Source organism: Rhinolophus sinicus, chromosome 16 (genome assembly GCF_057876585.1).
Source record: "Rhinolophus sinicus isolate RSI-liver-muscle chromosome 16, RSI-T2T, whole genome shotgun sequence".
Taxonomy (NCBI): domain Eukaryota; kingdom Metazoa; phylum Chordata; class Mammalia; order Chiroptera; family Rhinolophidae; genus Rhinolophus; species Rhinolophus sinicus.
The window spans coordinates 74,192,714-74,216,127 of record NC_142516.1 but is presented as its reverse complement, the minus strand read 5'-3'; the positions used below and the strand labels follow the sequence as shown (position 1 = coordinate 74,216,127).

Sequence of the window (23,414 nt, the reverse complement as noted above, 5' to 3'; positions counted from 1 at the left end):
CAATGGAGAGTGAGCAGATCCTGGACATAAACAATGTAATGCTGGAGACAGATTTTGAACCCTGGACCCCACCACGTCTGCAGCCAAAAAGACCTTGTCTTGCATAAGTGAGTTTAAAATTGGTTTCTGTTGGGCTGGCCTGGTGGCTCAGGAGGTTGGAGCGCTGACTCCTGACCTGAGGTCCCTTTCGATTCCCACATGGGCCAGTGAGCTGCGCCCTCTACAGCTAAGATTGAGAACAACAGCTCTCCCTGGAGCTGGGCTGCCGTGAGCAGCCAGAGGTTGGCATGAGCTACTGTGTGCCTCCGTGAGCTGCTGTGAGTGGCGGACTGGCAACCGACTGCCACGGGGAGGGGGGCGTAGCGCAATGCTCATAATACCAGCATGGGCCAGGGAGCTGTGTCCTACACAACTAGACTGAGAAACAACAGCTTGAACCAGAGGGGGGGAGGCAGAAGAAGGGGGAAAAAGTAAAACTGGTTTATGTTAAGTATTGTTTAATAGACCATTCCCTAAAAATTCTGTCTCTGAAGCTGTGACAATGATTTCCTCATAGGCACGGCTGGTGGTGACCTGCGGCTCTGGGGGTTCATTTCAGAGTTGCATCTTTACAGCAAACATAGTTTTTATTTGTAGTTCATGTGTTTTGGGGGTGGTTTAGATGGGTGGGATGTATGTGTGTGTGTGTATGTGTGTGTGCGTGTGTGTGTGTGTGTGTGTGTGTGTGTGTTAGAATTTCCCCCACGCTTCTTATTAGTGCCGTCATTGTGTTTATTTAAATGGCTGATAAAGATCATTGAGGGAAATCCAGTCAGGGACACAGTCTGGTTATTTGCCACTAAAAACCAAGTGCAAATTGACAGAAAGTAACAGTATTTCTGCACCACAGTTTAGCCTTCTTTCATCCAGGTCATATTGCTGGTGGGATGTAAAATGTTACAGCTGCTATGGAAAACAGTTTGGCAATTCCCTAAAAAGTTAAATATAAAATTACCATGTGATCTAGCAATTCTACAGAGATACTTGTACACCAATGTTCATAGCAGTATTCTTTATAATAGCCAACCGGTGGGAACAACCCAAATGTCCATCAACACATGAAAAGATAAACAAAATGCAGTATATGCACACAGTAGAATATTATTCAGCCTTGAAGAGCAATAAAATTCTGATACATGCAAAACATGGATGAACCTTGAAAACATCATGCTAAGTAAAATAAGCCAGACACAAAAGGACAAATATTGTATGACTCCACTTATATAAGGTACCTAGACTAGGTAAATTCACAGAGACAGGAAGGAAAATAGAGATTACCAGGGGCTGGAGGGAGGGAAGGAAGGATGGGAAGTTAGTGTTCAATGGGTACAGAGTTCCGGTTTGGGATAATGAAAAAGTTCTGAAAGTGGGTAGTGGTGATGGTTGTACAACATTGTGAATGTACTTAATGACACTGAGTTATACATGGTTAAAATGGTCAATTTTATATTATGTATATTTTACCACACACACACACAAAATATAACTTGCAGACATTGATACTTCCTCTTAAATAGTTTAGCATTCATATCATTGATGAGGGTTCAATACTTGTTTACATTTTTTTCATGTAAAATTTACATATGATGAACTGCACAAATCTTAAGTGTACAGATTTTTGGGTTTTAACAAATGCATACACTTATACAACCCCAATCCTTATCAAGACATAGAATGTTATTATCACTCCAGAAAGTTCCCTCATACTATTCCCAGTGAAATGCTCTGATGGGATTTTTAAAAACAGAATTGAGAATCTAAAGCCAAGGATTTGCTTTTTGCTTCTACCTATTTTAGCCCTCTGATGTTGTGTGATGAGCAATCTAGTGCCGTCCCTGAATGTGGAAGAAGAGGAACAGAAAGCTGGGGAAAGGACACTTCTGTCCCAATGTTGGGATATGGAGTGTGTGAGTTGAGGAGGGGCAGGTAAAGAGAACAAATGCTCTGGAATTCATATCAAAGTTAGTTTTCCATTTTCACTAAAGCAGCTTTATCAGAACCGTCCCTTGGTACATACACAGAGGGTGCCAAAAATGTATATACATTTTAAGAAGGAAAAAACTGTATTAAAATTGTAATACTCAATATATACCAACAACAAAAGATGATTATAAGTCACGCTTGACTTCTGCAATTATAAGAGGTGGTCAAAGAGGTTACTATCAGAGTCCAAATACTTCTGATTACAGTGAACTACTGCTTGAACAATGTTGACCAAAGTGTCCACTTGCATACATTTTTTTGGCACCCCTGGTATGTTCCTCTCTCCTTTGTGTGTTAGCAAAATCCCTCCTTACTTGTGTTGGCTGAGGCCACTGACTTTGATCCAACAGCCCATGGCTCTCAGAGAAGTTCTGTGTTGCTGAGACATATGTGGATGACACCAGAAGCCACCTGGCCAGTGGCAGTTCCTTATGCATGTGCTGTCTGAATGGACTGGCCGAGCAATGTCAGCATGAATCTCAGGAGGATAAATCCTCAAGTTGGAGATCATTCATGTTGTCTAAGGACAGTCTTTTTCTACTCTTATTTATTTATTTTTTAAAGATTTTATTGGGGAAAGGGAACAGGACTTTATTAGGGAACAGTGTGTACTTCCAGGATTTTTTTTCCAAATCAAGTTGTTGTCCTTTCAATCCTAGTTGTGGAGGGCGCAGCTCAGCTCCAGGTCCAGTTGCTGTTGTTAGTTTCAGGGGGCGCTGCCCACCATCCCTTGCGGGACTCGAGGAGTCGAACAGGCAACCTTGTGGTTGAGAACCCACTGGCCCATGTGGGAATCAAACCATCAGCCTTAGGCGTTAGGAGCACGTAGCTCCAACCACCTGAGCCAACGGGCTGGACCCTGTTTCTACTCTTCTTCCTTCTCCTTCTCCTTTACCAATTCTTTAATATTTTTTATTGAACTACATAATTCTGAATCAGTTACCTCATGAGAATAATGCATGTTAACTATTTTTTAAAATTGAATAATACAGCACAAAGAGAAAGTGCCTCATTTAACACTTCCAAGAAACACATCTGGTTTATATCCTTCAAGAACTTTGAAAAATGCACATACATGAATGTATGTCTCTGAATTTTAAAAAAATGAACCAAACTATTCATACTCATCTACAACTTTTTTTCACCTGAAAATTATATTTCATACCACACAACTGTGTTTCTTCTACCCCAATAAAATGGATTGATTTTGAGAAAATGACTCACATAACTCCCTCAGAGCTCTTTTTTTTTTAGGGTTATTTTTTCAAAGTCATGTGGATTAATTCCAGTATTGCAAGTAAAAGTTTGGTTGTAAAATGACATGGTTGGCCAAGAAAAAAACTCATGTACTCACAATTTTCCATCCACTGATTTTAAACATTTTTAAGGAGACTCTCCCCTTCCCCCAAGCCCGGTTTTGAAGAGAGATTAAGTTACCAATCTGCTCATACCGAACCATTTCTTTACTGGGGAATGGGCAGAAAATAAATACAACACATTGCAAAGCAAGGAAGAGAAACTTTAAATTTCCTTATCATACCAGAAGTGGCAAATTCCAACTCACAGTTACAAAATGGGAGACCCTAATCCTGAGTTTTGTGGGAGTCTCTTTGGTGTGGAATGAAATTATGTAACATGAAATACTTAGTAATCCTCCATGAATGGTATTATAGGTATTATATTATTGTTTTAATTATTATTTTGGGAAGCAGTTTCAGGTTGGAATGTTTGGTATCCTCAGTCCTGAAGAAGCCTGAAATCCTGAAGACACTGTCTGTTAAAAATTACAGGGTGGGGAGAACTACAGTCTGTTAAAAGCATTTAAGAAAAAATCACCTTGGGCGGCTGTTTGGCTCAGTTGGTTAGAGCGCAGTGCTCATAACACCCAGGTTGCCAGTTCGATTCCCACATGGGTCAGTGAGCTGCACCTTCCACAACTAGATTGAAAACAACAACTTGACTTGGAGCTGATGGGTCCTGGAAAAACACACTGTTCCCCAATAAAAAAGCAAAAACAAAACAAACAAATAAAATACCTCCACCCAGAGTTTTTAACTATAATTAGACAACAGCAAGAGCTTACTGCGGCCATCTTGAAATGTTAGAAAAATAAAGATTAAAAAATATTTTAAGTGTATGTGTGTGTTGAGAGATATAAGGTGGAGATGACAGCAAGAGAAGGAGCAGGTGGGTAGGCAAGGTAGGGGTGATGGGGAGGGAGGTGAAAGCCCCTGTGATGGTTAAATTTTATGTGTCAGCTTGCCTAGGCTACGGTGCTCAGTGCTTTGGTGACACACTAGTCTAGATGTTGCTGTGAAGGCATTTTATAGATGTAATTAGCATTTACAATTAGTTGACTTTAAATAAAGCAGAGTACCCTCCATAATGTGGGTAGGACTCACTCAATCAGTTGAAGGCCTTAAGAGCAAAAGCAGGTTTCCTCAAGAAGAATGAATTCTTCCTTAAGACCAGAACATAGAAATATCAACAGTTTTCAGCCTGCCAGCCTGTCCTAGGAATTTTGGACTTGCCAGCCCCCACAATGGCATAGTTCAATTCCTTAAAACGGAGATTTTGTTATTGACCATGGTTCTAAAGGAAAGAATCTTAGGAATGACTTTCCTGATTTGGGTTCTGGAAATGATTATCTAATCTGATTAGATTTAAAGGCTCTAATGATTCTAGTTCTAGTAGTAAAGAGAGCACTGATAGTCCATGGCATGATGTGGCAATGAGGATATGCAAAATTACCACCTTTGGCTACTCCTAATCAAACACTTTTAAGAGGTAAGTTCTGGGTGACCATATATGTGATACAGCAGAACATTTGGATCAAACTAATGAGTATATGATTGGCTGTGTGCTTAGAACTGTATTGGACAAAGTGGGGAAGGAGAAGGGTGAGTTCAGGGCTTTGAATTCTCAGCTCAAGTGCTGCCTAAATGACCCAAGTTTCTACATCTGCCCTGAAAGAAATTCTTATTACATGTAGTCACAGAGCTGACTTCTGAAAACCAAAGCCAAAGTCTCATCCTCCAAGTGGCTGAATTATAATGCCAATTGAATTCCCAACTCAGAAGTCATGAGCTTAAAGTGAGGGCACTGATTGGGAACAGCGTCCTGAACTTTGAAATGGGGGTATGTGGGCACATCCTGATGAAGCTGGGGATATTGAACCCCTAAGTTCTGCTGAGTCTTCTTTGCTAGGAGAAGCAGGCCTTCTATCTCTGTATGAGGAGGTTAATTAACTCCACTATGCCTGAGCAATGCAGGCAATGGCTTTCCCTGCAATGACCTCCCCTAAGGTAGTTTCCTTGCAAGGCATTGTTACTCTTTTTGGGGCCTGCTCTCACCAACCCTCTGTTTCTAGACCTATAACCAGACTGAGGTCCTAGCAGCACCTGAAAAGTGAGGTACAAATTGTGACCCATGAGGAGGTGCGCTTTATTTCGAAAGAACTCCTTGATTTTTCCAACTCACACAGACATGTATCTGGAGAATATGAGTAGAAATGAAATTAAAGGCATAGGGGTAATAGTGGAAGGAACCTAAAGTTAGATCAGACTGAATTTCTTGATGTGGGCGCAATAAGCAATAATTCTATTAATAGATTCAGTATTGTAACTCGAGGGGTTACCTATGTAACCATATGCTTAGGTTTGAGTTTATTTTTAATTCAGAGATCAGGTAGTTAAACCCAAATTGGTCTAGTGATCTCTCACCCATATTCCAAGCACAGAATTATTTTTGTAGCCCAGCTCCATCTCCTATGGATCTTGAACACATTTCTCCAATTATTATTCAGCACCTGAAATTTGTTAATCACAACCACTAACTTTACTATTGCTAACACTAGGTAACAAATGAGGCTTTTCCTAGAAAAGTTATGTGGAATGCCAGAGACTTGGCAGAGAAAAGACAAAACAGCCTTGGAAATCCTTGTGTCTGGTCCTTACTCAACTGTGAGGTAGTCACATGGCCTTCACCAGCAATTCAGGAGATGCTTCAGTAACTGGCTCTGAGACTTTTATCATATTACCTTACTAGGTTATAACCATCTTGAGGCCAAGGAAGAGGAGCTGCTTTTCTAGTATCTAAAACCTATGAATCTGTACGTCTGTTCACTTTCTGAAAACATGAATTGTTTTTATTGAAACAAATTTACCTTTGTCCTTCCACATTGTTTGTCATATTTTGCTAGATTCAAGAGTTAGGTCAACACAGCTGACATAAAATCTTCATATTTATAACTAGAAGATGTAGAGGGCCCAGTGTCTTCCTCCTATATACCACTGACACATTCAGTTGTGTCTTCATAGCCCAGTTATATTTCCCGACTATATTAAAAGTTAATGCATTAAAAACAGAAAAAAGTCTTGGATCCTTGCTTCCAAGAAGACCAAGAAAAGAAGGAACAATGGTTGTGCCAAAAAGGGTCATGGCCACGTGCAGCCTATTTGTTGCACCAACTGTGCCCAATGACAAAGCCATTAAGAAGTTTGTCATTCAAGGAGTGGCTGGCTACCTCAGTTGGTTAGAGCATGGTGCTAATCAAGGTTGCCGGTTTGAAACATACAAGGTGTGATCAAACAATATGGTGAATATTTAAATTTAAAAAAATTTATTACAGTAAAGTACACATTGCCATTAATCCCCCTCAAAATACTCCCCCTCACTTCAAACACACTTACCCCATTGTTCTTGCCACTTTCTGAAGCAGACTGGAAGTTCTGTGTCATGAGTGTCTTTAGTTGTGCTGTCGTGGCTGCCTTGATGTCCTGAATCATTTTGACTTTGGGGAAGAGCCAGAAGTCACACGGTGCCAGATCCAGTGGATGAGGACACACCATAATGTTTTTTACAGAAATTGCCATACCAGACGTGAAGTGTGACACAGAGCATTGTCATGATAGAGGATGAAGTAAAGACACTCACGAAAGAGGACTTCCAGAACTGCTTCAGAAAGTGGCAAGAATAATGGGGTAGCGTGTTTGAAGCGAGGGGGAGTATTTTAAGGAGGATTAATGGCAATGTGTTTTTACTGTAACAAACTTTTTAAAAATGTAAACGTTCACCGTATTTTTTTATCACACCTCATAGCAGAGGCCACAGCTGTTAGGGACATTTCTAAAGCAAGTATCTTCAATGCTTATGTGTTCCCAAACTGTATGTGAAAGTATAATACTGTGTGAGTTGTGCCATTCACACCAAGATAGTTAGGAATCGTTCCCATGAAGCCTGGAAGGACCAAACACCCCCACCTTGATTTAGATCTGCGGGTGCTGTCCCACGACTTCTGCCAAAGCCCATGTCAGGAGCTAAAAATCCTTAAGGACAGAAGAAATATTCTCTGAAGGAAAAAATAAAATGGAAATTATACTTAAAAAAAAAAAATAGAGTTTCACTTCTACATATTGAATTAAAATTTATTTTAAAAGGTAGTTTTATATATTCTTTTAAAAAATGAAAATTCAAAAGTCTTAGAATTAAACAATGAGTCTTCAACATTATAAAGCTATTTATTACAGTAATTAAAGTAGTGGTAACGTTTTACCCTTATAGAAAAGTCACAGAATTCACACAACTTGGATCCTTACTGATTCAAGTGTCTTATCTTACATAATAAGGGTTTGATCAGTTTTAAGATATAGTTCCTCTGGATATGGTGTCCTTAGGGCTTCTATTATCACTGTTCATCAGCTCACACAGTGGGATAGCTGGCTGCTGTGGCAACTCCACAGTGGTTGTCCTGGTCTTTGGCCATTTTTACATAGCCATTCATGCCCCATTCTGGACCCCAGCTGAAAAGAGAGCATGTTTTCTATTTTATACAAAGAATCAAGTACACATTATTAGATCCATTAACAATAATACTTAAAATAGTGCTTACCATGTGTCAGACACTATTCTAAGTTCTGTTCCATATATTTATAAGTATATGAATTCCCCTGGGTCCTTAACTTATTAAGATAGGAAATTGAGGCAGAACTGGAATTTCAATGTAGCAGTCTGTTTCCACAGGCTATCTTATGTCACCTCAATTAAAGAACTTTAACTATGAAAATTGCTCCTGACAACCCTCGAGGCCTCTGAGAGCTGGGAAGCAGAATGCAATGGCAAGGTATCAAAATGATAACAGGAAGGATGCAAAGAGGCCACTGGACTCTTGGACAATTTTTAAAGAGTCAACAGAGGCAAATGTTTCTGCTCACTATACTTTGTTGAAAACTTGGAGACAGAAAAAGGAAACCATCCTTCCACCCTATAGGTGAAACCCTATCTGAAACCCTTGGGGCCAAATGTATTTCTGAATTAAGAAAATTTTCAGAATTTTGAAATGCAATGTTACAAATACATACTAAAACCCCCAACAAGGTTGTTAAGAATCTTATAATCAAACATCATAACTTCTGTGTTGACTCTAAGTGGGAGAAAGACTTCTGGGATTTCAAAATAGAGCTTTTTTTGGACCTGAAACCAAACAAGGATTCCCTTTTCAACTTCAAATATAACACTGGGAGTTTTGTACCTGTTCTTGACAATCCAAAATTTATTGCTGTTTGATGCTGCTCCTTCAGAGCCATAGCCAACCACCAGAACGCCGTGATCCAGGTCCTTGCTGCTGCAGTTCGGCTCATAATAAATGCCTGGGAGAGTAAAATTCAATGTTGGGGTGAGAAGTTCCAAGTGACACGTGACAGTCACCCACCCTATCAACCACAGCTGAGAGAGGCGTCTTAAAATTCAGTGAAATGTCACAAATTCCAAACAAGACTTAAATATTTGCCAAAAAAATAGTAATGGTGGATAAGAAGGAAAAAGTCAAACTCAACTCACTAGAAATCAACAAAATTGAACTACATCCAATATATTTTCTACTTAAAAAAAAAATTTCCACATAGAGGAGAAACAGAGGGTTGCTAGAGGGGCGGGGGGGTGGGGATAAGGGGAAGGTGAGAGGTTTTGAAAAATAGTCGGTAACCACAAGATGGTCATGGGGGTTTGAAAATTAATTTGGGGATAGTGGGTGGGGGGAGGGGAGTTCACACAGTGTGAGGGATATAAATGATAAACGTCTAAGTTTTGCTTTGTCTTGTGCACCTGAAACTGATTAAAAAACAAATAAATAAATTTGGAAAAAAAAAAAAATTTCCAGTAAGATCTAGTTATCAAGACTAAGGTGATTCACAATGGGATTTATAGATGATGTAATACAGAATTGTACACGTGAAATCTATGTAATTTTACTAACAATTGTCACCCCAATAAATTTAATAAAATAAAATTAAAAAAAAAAAAAAAAGACTAAGGTGATTGAGTCACTTATCTGCTAATATTAATTAGCATAAACCTTCCTACTCCTAGAATGCCAGCTAAGGGTTCTATGAAGAACACTTGAGCCATAGGATTCTTCATAGTTCTAATTACAGTAGTTAAGAAATCTTTGGAGAAAAGATCCAACAATTGGAGAATAGTTAGGTAAATTAGGTCGTATGTATAGAATTAATTTCATAGCCGTTTTAAAATATTTATGAAGAGTTTGTCATCCTGAGAAAATGTTTAAAATATAATGTCCAGTGGAAACATCACTATGTTAAATGTACACACTCACAATTCTATAGTCTTGGAAAGCAAGATTTCATACCAAAAGAGTTAATCATGGTGCTGTTTTCCATTTTGCCTGCCTGAATTTCTATAATAAAAAGACACAGGTAGGTGTTACCTTTGTTATAGAACTGGAACGATGAATGGCCTGCATCAATAGCAACAGAGATGGGTCCCACAGTTGCCACGGCCTTCATAAGGGCCTTCTCCCGCTGAGGGATATCCACGAAGCCAGTGTCATTGGCAGCAGCATACTCGGGCTTGTAGTTACAGGTATTTGTATCCTTTTAAAGGTAAATGGGAAAAAGGCTTGGGAAACTATGGAACTTGGAACTATGTTCCATCTTCTGGTGAACATAAGTTCTAGGAACCCAAAACTCAGCAGTTTGCACCTTAATGATTTCTAAGTCAACTTTGTTATACAACAGCCCAGGAAGCATAATGCCATTGGTTGGTTTGAAATTGAAAAATTAGCAAATGTTTCTTCAATGAGACCCCTTAGGTCTACCTGTCTATAAGAAATTTTTCACCATGGAGAAATCTGCATTATATGTAGAATGATGCATATATTCTCCATGTTACATAGAAATAGAACAGTTATATGTTAACCATTTAATCAGAGAGCTGTGCAAAGGTTGATAATTTATAATGACAGTTCTGACAGTTTGCATCTAAAATGTGAATGCTGAATAAGGTGTCTGTTATCTCTAAAAATGTTCAACTTTCAAAAGCAGAGCTGGAATAACAAGATAAGGAGGTCCGTTTACCCTTCCAAGATATGGATAGGATTCCTCTGAGTCCAGGCCTCCGTTTTCCTTGACATACTGGAAGGCATTATCCATTAGGCCACCATTGCAGCCCTCATTGCCTTGAGACCGAGAGCAGTCCACCAGGTTCTGCTCACTCAGAGAAACAAGTTTGCCAGTTTTCCGGAACATCTGTCCTTCAAGGGCACCAGTTGCACTAAAAGCCCAACAAGAACCACACTGACCCTGAAAATGAAAAAAAGGTATCAGTTTATAAGACAACTACAAAGATGAACAACAGCCCATATACCTGAATACTCTTTAAAAACAATAATAACAAAAAAACCAGCAAACTGCATGTTACTCCAGTCTACTAAAGCAGGGATGCCATTCCTTTTTGGCTTTCCTGAGATAAAAGATCTGAATCTGAACACTGTCGTACCTGATTCTTCACAGGAGTTACATAGCCCTTCTCTCTCCAATCCACAGATGAGGGAATCTTAGCAAAGACTGGTTCTCGGAACATTTTCCCGTTCTTTTGCTTCTGGTTTTGAAAGCCATTCATCACCTGCCTAAATTCTTCATTGGTCTATAAGGAAAAGTAAAAAAAAAAAACACCGAAAAACTATTGAAAAAGCAAGAGGTAATTTTGCTAAAGTACTGAGGAGAGGAAGCATAAAAAGTTAAGCAATCCACGCCACACTCACCATGTCACCAAAGGCATTCATTGCCAAACTGAAGCCATGTTTCCTTTGGCTATATTCCCGATTGTGCAGTTCAATCATTTTCATATTCTTCTCCCACACTGCTCTCCTCCATTCTTCTTCATTCTAGAAGCAAACATATAACCTTCCTCTTTATTTCTGCTTAAAACACAACCCATCCTCATCTAGTGGATTTGCAGACAAGGAGAAGAGAAACCATGGCCATGGACGGCTTTATACTTCTGGGAGCTGTTCTCCAAGTTCCAACACAGTAGTATCTGCCCACATTGTGCTCAGTAATGGCTGCCGTTAAGTTATTGCCTTGGTAAAAGCTGACCTTTAGAAGGTACTCTCTGCTATAAACTCCTAACAGCAAGGGGCCTTCTCTAAGAGGTCCGTCTGGACAGTTTCAGATGTTACCAACCGCGCGATATAGTCTCCTGTGTGTTGCCTTCCACCGGTACCAATGTGTGTCCAAAGTTGAATCAAATTTTGGAATAGCTGAGGCTATACCCAAGCAAAGGGCAGCCAGGAAGAGTGAGGGATTCATGTTTCAAAAACCTAGGAAGGGAAAAAATAAGAAAGAGTATCTGAGTAGACCAATCTTTCTAAAAAGTCATCCTACTTTCTTCTGAGATGTTATAATCACTGTGGTGGAGTAAAAGCATTCAATTTATCCTCTCAAGTATTTACACAAGGACTGTGGAGGAAGGCTAAGGATGTGGGTGGGGAAAAACAGGCCAAGGACATATCTAATAGTGGAGGTAAATGATTCAGCCATCCACTGAATGAAAACAGGCTGACAAGTGGTATAGGAATTGAAACACTCTTCATTGTAATAGTGCAATGATAATTTAGGTTTTGATAAAGGTCTCAGGGAATCTCATGGGTCAGAATCTTAAAGCAACGACTAAAAACGACTGTTGGGTCAGGTTATTTACTCAAGGTACCAATGTGACCCAGGAAATCTTATTCATCAGGATGCCTGATCCCAAGTTGGGACAGGGATTCCCAGCAGTCAGGTGCCCACCTCACACCTTTCTTCCTGACCATTGTACCACAGGGGGTGAGATGTGGCTTCAAACCTCTGCTTCTTGAATTTGAAACCTTTCTGAAAGGCCTTCCCAGGAGATGGGCAGGAGAGCACCCAGCGCTCTGCTGTCCCCACACCTGACCTCTGACGCCGACACCCCCTTTCCCTTCCCCCAAATCGGCGACGCGATCATGTGGCCTGAAGTTACCCAGGGCCCTGCCAGTCCCGGGCTCAGAGCCCCATCCTGGCCCAGGTGACACTAACGTCGCAGGCGGGGCCCGGACACGGGAATGTCGCCCCGCCCCCGGCACACGCCTGCAGCTTTCAGACGATGTTGACGCAGCGCAGGGAGCCGGTCCCGCAGCTCCACAGTCTGCCGGACCTGTGACCACTCCCCCGCCCCGAGACTGTCCGGCTCCTGTAAAGCCTACAACCCCGGTGGTCTCAGGGCCGCCCTGGGTTCCCCGAATCTCTCTTCTACTCTTCCCTATCTCAAGGCTGACAGGGCTCGAGGCAGCGCCGACCCAGCCTCACCAGCTCTGGGCAGGCAGTCGCTCTAGTTCCCGGGGTCGCACCCACCCCCTCATCTATGTCCCTGGATGGGCCCCTCTTCCAGACCCTGTCCTGACGCGCCTTGGCCGTAGACCAGGGTACTGACCTGTTGCAGCCACAGCTGCTCAGGCGCCCTCCACAGACGCGCGTAACTTCTCAAAGGTCGCCGAGGCCCGCGGTTCTGGCCCAGTTGCCCCTGACTCAGCCTTTAAGGCCCTGAGTTTCGGCGCGGTCCACCCCTCCCCCACCGCCTGCCTGAGCCGCGATTGGCTGAGCCAGCCTGGGGCGGGGCCTCCGGGCGCTTGGACTCCCGGCACTTGATGCGGCTGGGTCCCAACTCGTCCCAGGGTAAGTCATACCTGCCTCAGTGGGCCCGGAGGAGGCAAGCTGGGGGCCCAGTTACGACAGCTCTGAGGAGGGGTCCCGCGCCTCACTGGGACTTGGATCACTAATTACCCCGAATTCTTGCGCGTGGCGGGTGGTTCATGCAAAGAGGCCCCAAGTGGATTTTCAGTGTAATCCTGACTGTCCTTTAGTCTATTTGATCAAAAGCTCAGGAGGGCTGAGAACAGTATAATCTAGTGTAGTAGTTCCTGTTTATTCCACAGCAAAGGTGGGGCGTGGTAGAAGAATTCAGAGCCCACAAGCAGATGTGTGCTCTGTTTTGGGATGGGTGCAGCTGGGTCTGGGAAGAATGTGGAGTGGAATGGCAATGCCCGAAACACAGACATGATGGTCAAGGCCCAAATCCTTGAAAGGAAAGGGAAAGACTGGGTGGCTCTCCAGAGAAGGCCAGGCATTTGTAATGCTCCTGTCCTATCTTCCCGTCAGGAATTCTTCCCTCTCAAGCCTTTCTCAAAACCAACAGAAAGGAGTTATTTACAGAAGAATTTGACTTAATAAAAAGGAGAAAAACAATTGAGAAGGGTGGAAGCTGCTTTTATTTCCCTAGTCTGCATTATAGATCATGGTCTTCCTTAATATCCAAAATGCTTCCCTTGGGTTTAATAACTTTAATAACATTTAATGTTAGAGTTTAGGTTACACAGTTTGAAGAAATATTTTAGATGGAGAAATACTGGAGGTGACAAAAAAATGTATACATATTTTAAGCGATGTTAACACTTTGATCAACGTTGCTCAAACAGTAGTTCGTGGTAATCAGAAGTGTCTGGACGCTGATGGTAACCACTTTGAGCACCGCTTGTAATTGCAGAAGTCGAATGTGACTTGTCTTCATCTTTTGTTATTGGTGTATATTAATACAGTTTTTTCCTTCCTTAAAATGTGTATACACTATTTTGGCACAGTGTGTGTGTGTGTGTGTGTGTGTGTATTTGATTAAAGGAAATTCACAAATGTTTTAAAAACTTTTTAATTATATAAGAAATATATTCATTGTAGAAAACATATTTTAGAAAATAAACATCCCTTGTCCCCTTCCTATCACTCTTCCAGGCATATCTTTGCATATTAGACTTTTTCACAAAAATGAAGTCACAATGCATGTTGATTTGTATACTCTTAGTTAAAATTAAACTGAGAGACTTCATAGAAGCACAAACAAATATTTTTAAAAATCAACATTAAAAATTTCACTTTATGTCCTTTGAAGTCGAATCCCTTTCCTCTCAAACACTAATAGCAGGAAGTTCTCAGGTGATTATAAAGTACATTGTATTGCATATGGCTGGAGTTTTTTTGTTTTGTTTTGTTTTTTTTCTTTAAAAAAACTAATCATGGCAGTCAACACAAGTAGAAATAAATGAAGACCACCCACATGAAAACAACTTGCTATATTAAGGGAGACAATTAAAAGACTGTCAGAGTGAGGAAAAGCTTTACAATGGAAAAACAAGGAAGCTTCCCTAAACCCTGATTGGCGGTCATTGTCATGGAGAAGCTGGAGGAGGAACAACTAGAAATGCAACATCTTATGTGATTGGTTTGGGGAGAATATTTGGCTATCTCTGGTTTGTCCTGGGTTGGAAGTGGAGGCAAAAATAAGTTGGTAGCCATTCAGCAAGTCCTGACTATTTTGAGGAGGTTGCTACAGAGTTTTCTCTTATAGGCCAGAATTCTATTGTCCTATAAACTCTAGCCACTCTTCTTTTGTTTACTCAGTCTATGACAAAAAATTTAAGTCATTCTAACACGTGGGTTTTACAGTTGCCCTTGGGTCACAGCTCCACAAGATTGCACAGGGTGGAAAAACCTGCTACGGCATGACTGCCTGCACCTTAGGCAATAGCCTCACAGGAGGCTGTGTGGCAGGTGCTGCTCCAAAGAATGGCATCCCCTTTGTTTCTTGGAATGTGGTACAAACACAGTGAAGGAAAAAAATGGACTCTTTTTATAGCAAATATGCTCAAAATCTAAAATTAAATCAAGAAATACCTAGGGGCAGCCGGTTGGCTCAATTGGTTAGAGCGCGGTTCTCTCTCTTTTTCTTTTTTAAGAACAAAAACAGTTTAATTTTTTAAAAATAACATAAATTACAATATAATATGGTGAAAATGGACTCTACTTCTTGGCCCAATGTTATTGTTTTGATTTTTTTTTAACTTATTGGGGTGACAATTGTTAGTAAAATTACATAGATTTCAGGTGTACAATTCTGTATTATATCATCTATAAATCCCATTGTGTGTTCACCACCCAGAGTCAGTTCTCCTTCTATCACCATATATTTGATCCCCCTTACCCTCATCTCCCACCCCCCAACCCCCTTACCCTCTGGTAACCACTAAACCACTAAATGAGTTTTTGTTTCTCATTTGTTTGTCTTGTTCTTTTGTTGTTTTTGGTTTATATACCACATATCAGTGAAATCATATGGTTCTCTGCTTTTTCTGTCTGACTTATTTCGCTTAGCATTATACTCTCAAGATCCATCCATGTTGTCACAAATGTTCCTATATCATCTTTTCTTACCGCCGAATAGTATTCCATTGTGTATATATACCACAACTTCTTTATCCATTCATCTATCAAAGGACGTTTTGGTTGTTTCCATGTCTTGGCCACCGTAAACAAAGCTGCAATGAACATTGGAGCACACGTGTCTTTATGTATAAATGTTTTCAGATTTTTTGGATAGATACCCAGGGAGCGCGGTTCTCTTAACAACAAGGTTGCTGGTTCGATCCCCACATGGCCACTGTGAGCTGCGCTCTCCACAACTAGATTGAAACAACTACTTGACTTGGAGCTGTTGGATCCTGGGAAAAAACACTTAAATAAATAAATAAAAGTTAAAAATATATATACCTAAATTCAGGAGAAATATAGGAGAAAGCCATTTAAACAAAAGGAGTAAAAGATACTCCTCCAACTCATGATATCGATTTATACATAATGTGTTAAATTATACATCACAGAAATGTTATTACTAATCGTTGTATTCTTCTTCTATTCCCATTTCTTTGCAAAATAACTGATGAGTGCTAATTATTAAAATGGTCACATCTTAGTCAAGTGACCAGCCCTTAGCTCTTCCTTTGATAAAATGCAGTTGGCAGATTTCCCGGTTCCTATTTGCAATGCAGTCTCTGTGAAAGTATGTTCTTGTGTTTATTTGTCTAGACTTCTTTTGCTCACTAGTAAAACAGGATATAATTCTTTATTCCATCCCTGGAAGTTTTTAGCCATAATGAAATGAACAAATCTAGTGTGGTGGCATTTAAGACCCTGAGGCCAGTTAGTAAAACTCTCCCCAATATAACAATCCCCTCCAATTTGTTGAAATCCACTAAACCAACACTTACTCTTAAAAAAACATTTTCTAGAAAACTGTCCACTTCTAACTGGTTTATTACCATTTATAATTTTATGGAAAAGAGCCTATTTATGATTAGATGTTCATATTATGAAGCCTGTGGGGACAGAGCCCCAGAGAGCAGTTTCCAGGCTCTCGGCCTCACATAGAAAGGTGCTGGCTCAGGTAGTAAATGGCCATCAACTGTGGCTAGTTGGCCGTCAGCTGTAACCAGTGAGCCATTGGCCACTAATATAACTGCCGCGGCTATGGAGGAGAGTTGAGGAGAGTCGGTCAGTTGGCAGCAAAACGGACAGCAGGTCGCACGTCATGTGAACCCAGCCTCCAGTGAGACGATAGTGGTATGACTCCCCTACCTATGGCTCCGTGGCTGTTCATTTTTGGCCTCACCATGTCCTGCGTTCTTATGTGGGGAATGGGACCAGAGACCCCGCATGACACCCCACATGACAATACTAGAGCTTCTTTTCCTCAAATCTGTTAAAAAAAAAGTCTTGTTTTGAAATAGGTGTATTAGTTTCCTATGGCTGCTGTAACAAATTCCCACAAAATTGATGGCTTAGAACAACAGGAATTTGTTCTTTCACAGTTATGGAGGTCAGAATTCCCAAATCAGCATCACTTGGGCCAAAAACCAGGTGTTGGTAGGGCTGTGCTGTGCTCCTTCTGGAGGCTCTAGAGAACCTGTTTCTCTCCAGCTTCTGGTGGCTCCAGGCTGTCCTTGACCTCTATCTGCATCATTCTAGAGGCAGAGACTTCTATGGTCACATCAGTCTCTTCTTCCGTCTATGTCAAATTTCCTTCTACCTCCTTATAAGAACACTTAGGATTATATATAGGGTCCACCCAAATAATCTAGGGTAATCTCTCCATCTCAAGATCCTTAATTGAATCACATTTGCAAAACCTTTGCCATATAAGTTAACGATTACAGATTCCAAGAATTAAAATCTGATATCTCTGGGGGCTATTATTTAGCCTACTACACATGGCATAAGTAAAAATTAGTTTCTTGACAAAGTTGATCAAAATTTTGTGTTTATCTTCAGTCTAGCTTGACTAGGACAGTTAGGCTCCAAACTCTGTTATCTTCTTACACTCTAACTTCCTTGCTCATGGGCCTGACTACAGCCAACATGTCATGCTTCGACTCTCCTGTTAGTGCAATGTTTGACACAATTTTTTTGTCTCAAGACTCTCACACAGCAGTTTCATTACCTCCCCCACCCCTTACTCCTTCCACAGCTACCTACCCCATAGTCTCTGCGTATAAAAGCATTGCTTACTTGCCCCTTCCCGAGACATTTCTGGTTTAGGCTTTGAGCATGTACCTATTGTAATCATTCCCATTAATAAAGTCTTTCCTTATTAATGTAAGTTCTTGCATTTTTTCCCACTTGACACCCCATATCATTATAATAAAGTGGTTCAGTGATCAAGACAGAGAAGACGTTCGTGTTGTTAAGAGCGCCAGCTTGCACATATATGTTCCAGGGGTTTTGTTCCACAGAAAAGTTATCTCCATATGTGGGTACCCGGCACGACTGGAAATTAAAGCATAATTAGAAGGATTCCTGTGGTGATGATGGTGATGATACTAGCTAAATAACACTTATGTGCATGTTCTGTTCCCAGCACATTACACATCCTCCTAATGAACTCGTCACAACAACCTGTGACTGTGGTTCTCAGACTTGAGCGTGCATCAGAGTCACATGGAGGGCTGGTGAAACACATCGCTGACCTCTGTCCCCTGAGCTTCTGGTTCAGTGGGTTTGGGATGGGGTTCTAACAAGTTCCCGAGAATTGCTGATGCTGCTAGTCAGGGGAGCCACTTTGAGAACCGCTGCCCTAGGAGATGGGTGCTATTTATGCCCTTTTTACAGGCGAGATGGTCACAGCTGTGCGGTGTACAAAGTCAAGGGTGGTACCAGGTTCCTCCCTCCAGTGAAGAAGAAACTTAAACATGCTTTAGGCCAGCAGGGCTTAGAAAAGGAGGCTGAGCTTTGGGGACTTTGCCCTCATCCCTCACCACCAATCCCCATCACTTATATTGCAAATTGGACTCTGGGTGCCAGAGGGCACCAGGAGATGTGAAATGTGAGCACTGAGGCTGTTGTGAGATAAAACACCGAAGGTCCCCCAGGCCAGGCTCTCATTTCCCTGCTTATGCCAGCTTACCTGGTGTCATGCTGCAAAGAGGGAAAGACAGGTGAGCCACGCAGAAGGCATGCAGCTGCCTCCTCTGGCCTGAGCCTCCGCATCTTCCCACCCCACCAGCTTCCAGCAGGGTGTTTTGCTCTGTGCCTCCTGGGTGTTTCCTTGCTAGATCATTTCTCAGAGGCAAAACCTTTGTACCTTATCTATGATTAGTTCTTTGTCAGATGTTTAAGCCTACCTCTGATAAAAATGCTTCAGTGATTCTTGCTTATGAGAATCTCAGGTATTAAAAATGTAAGGTTCATTCATTTACTAAATCTAAAGACATACATAAAATGCTCTTTTAAAGAATTTGAGACCACAAGAAGGAAATAGAACTGTATAATCAAGCATCCCCAATTCCTATATGAGCCCCTCAAAAATTCAAAACCAGAAAAATTTTTTCAATAGAAGCTTTGAAAATTTTGCTGAGTCACTCTTGTCGTGGTTTATATACATATTTTTTCTTATGTTCTCTGGGGGTGTTTCTCAACCCCCAGTGGTTGCTGCCTCCTTATCTTGGTTTCATTGTCCTTAAAGCAGACCTGGAGCTGCGGTCTTGGGCACGTCTAAACTTTATCCTCAAATCCATAGGATCCACTGAGGAACCCAGCTTCCACTTTGGAGAACTAACTCACCCTCTGAATAAGGAATCTGATCTCTCTTCAGCGTCACTGCTAACATGGCCCAATGAAATAGTGTGTAAGAGCTCAGTATAGAACACAGTTCTGATCCAAGGAAGCAACAACACTTCCCTTAAATGATTTTATTAGTAACAGCATCCTGCGCCCAGATGGTGTGGCAGAATGCACAGGTGCCCCCAGTCACATAGCCCAACGGCATGTTGAATTAATAAGGCTTGGAGTCTAGGTGTCCTGCTTGAGTGTTTCCTTGTTCAGCATCCCAGGTCTGCGGTCCGGGGAGCAAGGATTACACCCCGTGGCCATTCCAAGGCTAATTAGCATCTATATTGTGGATATGGCATGTATGGCTTCTAAATCCACCCATCCCTCTGCACAGCATCTTGCCCCCCACACACTTGCCCAGTTTCTAAATTTCCATGGGCTCTGTGTAAAAACTAACTGACATGCAATGCTCACTGATAGTGTCCAGTGACGGTTGCATGACTGTGAAAAGTGAGTGGGATTTGATCGAGAACATTTGGGAAGTGGCAAAAGAAGAGTTTGTTCTCCAAGTTCAAAGAGGGAAGTGAGACTAATCATAATTTGAGTGATATAAGAAAAGGTTTTTATTTTCACCAAGAGGACAAGTGAAACTAAGTCACATATCTCATCTCCCCAACAAAAGCATCTTGAAGACAGAGACTTTGTTTTATAGTGTTAGGTTTCCCAGTGTGTGATAGACACACAGTGAATATCATTACAGAATGATAATTATTGGATTAAAAAAATAATTTTTGCCAATATGGCTCCAACTCTCTGGGAACACTGGTACTTGGCCAGAGCTCAGTGGGTCTCAGGTGTATTTGGGAAACTTCTCTTGCTCCCAGGACACAGAAATCCTAGTCTCTCTTCACTGTCTTTGAAAATCTTAGAAATGCCAGAGAGAGTGTAGAACTACCTTGTTTCTTAGAGAGTCCCTAAAACCAGCAACTAGCCAGCAGGAGTCCCCTAAGTTCTTACCATCCCATTCTCAGGGCCCTGGTGGATTCTAAAACTCTGATGAAGTCCACGAGGCAATGCAAGAGGTCCCTGTGGGTGGCATCTTGATATGGTCAGCCAAGTAGCTGTGATTACCTTCCTGATCCCTGGAAGTGAGACCCTCTTCTGCTGTCCCTCTCCTAGGAGAACACTAGAGGGACACTAAGAAGAAAGAGAAATAGTTTGAGGTACATGAGAGAAATGCTAAAAATGAGCATGGAGGTACAACTCATCTTAATCAGGTTTTTAATCTAGTGATTTCCAAGAATACTAGATAATAAAGTCATTTGGTATAATATTGTTGCATTTCCCCCTACGGAGCACAGTGAAGATCTAGGTGTTGCACCTGACAGGCAACCAAACCTTTCTGTAAGCACATTGAGTTGCTATTTGAAAACGAATAATTTGATTATCTTGCCCAGTTTATGAAAGGGTAGAAAATTGGGGATTTGTCTGAACTTTTCTGTTTTCTGTTATCTTTCTGGTTTTTCTTTTCTTTTGGATTAGAAAAGCAATGAAAGATCATTTATGCTTTCTCTTCTTTCTCTTTATTATTTCGATTGTGATGGAGCAGAGAATTCATAAATAAGAATGTTTTGCTGGAAATACTAAACCTTGATAGCCAAAAATCACTAAATATCCCAAAGCTTCTATTTTAAAATCTTTCTACATTGTAGCCATGTCTGTGTTAAAACAGTCAGTGGAAAACTGACAAACCAATAAAAATACAATTTTCAGTACCTCTTGACCCAATTTACTACCAAATTGCACTGACTTTGGAATGTAGACATCTTCAGTTTCCTCTTTGGTAGCATAAACTTTGTGCAAATGACTTACTTTCTCTAAGACTAGGTTTCACCCACTATAAAATGTGTAGAATAACAATGCCCTTTATATGGTTGTATTAAAAATTAAATGAGATAACACAAGTATTGATATAAGCAGCAATTTACATATAGAATCTCTCCCTCAAAAATGGACGTGTCCTTAAGAATTGTCATTCAATCCAAAATCACACTTACATTGCAGCAAAAACTGTTGCCATTGAGATATTGACTATTGATCATGTTTATTGATTTACCATTCTTCTAGAATCCTACTGTAAGGCATTAGAGAAGGTTTTAGCTTTATACAGGGAAAATAGCCCTCAACAATCACCCTTTCCTTTCAAAATAGATTTCTTCCATTGTTTCACCTATTGTTCTGGGAAGCTCTTTTCTCCTGGGATTCACGTGGACTTATGAATGGATTTTAAATCCTCTAAGAAGGATGAAGGAATTGTAAAATATGCTTCCAGTTCTATTTGAAGAAAAGTGCTGGGTGAGGGACAAAGAGTTTTGAGCAGTTTAGGCCTAATTCACACAGCCCCAGACTAGCATACCGGGCCTGAGTCCAGAGTGAAGACACTACTGACTGAGCCGTGCGCTTCTCACTAGCCCTTTAGCCAGATCTGTGGGACTGGGTTTGGCCCCATTTCTTCCTTTGCAAATGACCTTCACTCTGTTCCTCTGGGGATACTGTGTAAGGTGTTGGAGTGGGAAGGGCAGGGGGCTTAGGATAATGACAGCACAATGGCCTGATTCAGGAAATGATGTTTTGCCTTACATTCATTCTACAAATCCCTTTTATGGCTGGCCCTGTGCCGAGGAATCATTGATGAACTAACACTGATACAGTTCCTGGGCTGGAGAAGTTTACCAATAGACCTGTGCTTCCTTTCTTCCCCATTGACCAAACAATCTCGGCAATTTCTCATTTTGTGGGTCCTCAAGCGATGAGGTTTCTATGTAGCCATCCCATCCCCCTGATAAGCGAGCCTCAGAAAGCATGCAGCCTCCTCTTCTCCAGATTTCATCAGGAAAAAGAGAAATCCTGAATGACATTAAATAAAAGACATTACAACCAAGGCTACCTAGTTGCCCTTCATCACAGACCAAACATGCCTCATTGATTCAGGTGTTTCTCCCCAAATAACAGGACCCATTGTTTGCCACCCGGATCTGCTCTAGCTCACCACACTGTGACCTGGTGTCTGAACTCAACGTTCAAGCAGTCTGTCATTGACCCTTAGGCTGCCCGTGGTGAATCCCTTTGGTGACTTCACTATTAACCTGTGTGGGTCCCTCTGTATTAACAGAGAAAACAAGGGCTGATATTTTGTTTAGAAAGGACAGGTAGTAGCAGAACGATGCAGCCTTTAAGTTGAACCGAAACACTGTCACCCCTTTAGAGTTTTTTCTCAGGGAGCAAAATGTTCATTTTAACAGAATTGTCCGTCCTTGTCCACCATCGAAGGTATTAGCAAAATGTCTAGGATCGTAAATGTATCAAATAATACAAACTCTTCTGTTTTCGATCAAATACTATGCTATGGACATCTTTCATTGTCAATATATATAGCATTCCATTGTCCAACCTGGGAATAAAACAGGGGCTATGTACTAAATCTGACAAAGTCAGTGAAAGTTACTTCACAGGCTGATCTGATCATAGATTCCTAACTAGGCAGGTCATCCTGGACAGTCAGACCTCAAGCCTATAACTTCCTTTACTAAAAGGCTTGTCTTTGCCTTAAGCAAGCCCTGTCCATTGTTTCTGTGCATCTAGCATCTATCTAGGTTAACACACCTTTGAAATGCCAAAGTAATCCTCTCTTCAGACTCCTCAGAGGTGTGACTACCATCAAGGGAGCACATGATCCTTTTCTCTATACCATCCCTACTTACTGGAAACGTTAAATGTTAAGTATCCTGTACCCACCAGTGAAAGTGAAATATGTACCTCTCTATTTTACTTTTTATCCAATCATCAGGATTTCTCCACTTTGCTTTCTCCTGTCTCCTTAATCTACCACGAGTCAATTTCATGTAATCTTCCTTACATTCCCTTCTGTGATTCCAAAGGCATAGAAAGAACTGCAAAATTATGATTCTCTGGGGTAGTTTCTCAGTCTGTTGAGATCTTGCTTCTGGGCATGTCCTCAGTTTGGCTCAAATAAACTCTGATAAAATTTTCTATAGATTTGGATGCTCTTATGTTGACAAACTGTATCATAATTTATTTAACACTCTTCTGTTATTGTTGGGCATTTGAGTGTGTTTTGTTTTCCATTTA

At 41.1% G+C, this 23,414-nt stretch overlaps 1 protein-coding gene and 1 long non-coding RNA gene across 3 annotated transcripts in view; one reads left to right on the top strand and one right to left on the bottom strand.

Moving 5' to 3' along the window:
• Nucleotides 1-7,522: 7,522 nt before the first annotated feature.
• On the bottom strand, nt 7,523-12,915 carry LOC109438090 (procathepsin L). Its single transcript, XM_019717689.3, has 8 exons — nt 12,769-12,915; nt 11,502-11,638; nt 11,081-11,203; nt 10,816-10,962; nt 10,395-10,619; nt 9,746-9,911; nt 8,552-8,669; nt 7,523-7,823 (listed from the first exon to the last, which is right to left on the bottom strand). The coding sequence occupies exons 2-8, from the start codon at nt 11,625-11,627 to the stop codon at nt 7,724-7,726; spliced, it is 1,005 nt and encodes a 334-aa protein (XP_019573248.1). The 5' UTR covers nt 11,628-11,638; nt 12,769-12,915; the 3' UTR covers nt 7,523-7,723.
• The window catches only part of LOC141571105 (uncharacterized), a 40,633-nt gene continuing 30,091 nt past the window's right edge, over nt 12,873-23,414 (top strand). Inside the window, exon 1 of one of the 2 annotated variants that reach the window (XR_012495674.2) lies at nt 12,873-13,010. This is a non-coding gene — a long non-coding RNA (uncharacterized LOC141571105). The remainder of the gene's footprint in view (nt 13,011-23,414) is intronic. The other variant, XR_012495675.2, reaches the window with a different exon arrangement.

Excerpts from the sequence above, each read along its gene's own strand:
- LOC109438090 (XM_019717689.3), bottom strand. The coding sequence starts at position 11,627 with ATGAATCCCTCACTCTTCCTGGCTGCCCTTTGCTTGGGTATAGCCTCA. Across the intron at positions 9,912-10,394 it reads CCTATCCATATCTTGGAAGG|GATACAAATACCTGTAACTA; the intron begins GTAAACGGACCT and ends TACCTTTAAAAG. Across the intron at positions 7,824-8,551 it reads TTTTGGATTGTCAAGAACAG|CTGGGGTCCAGAATGGGGCA; the intron begins GTACAAAACTCC and ends CTCTCTTTTCAG.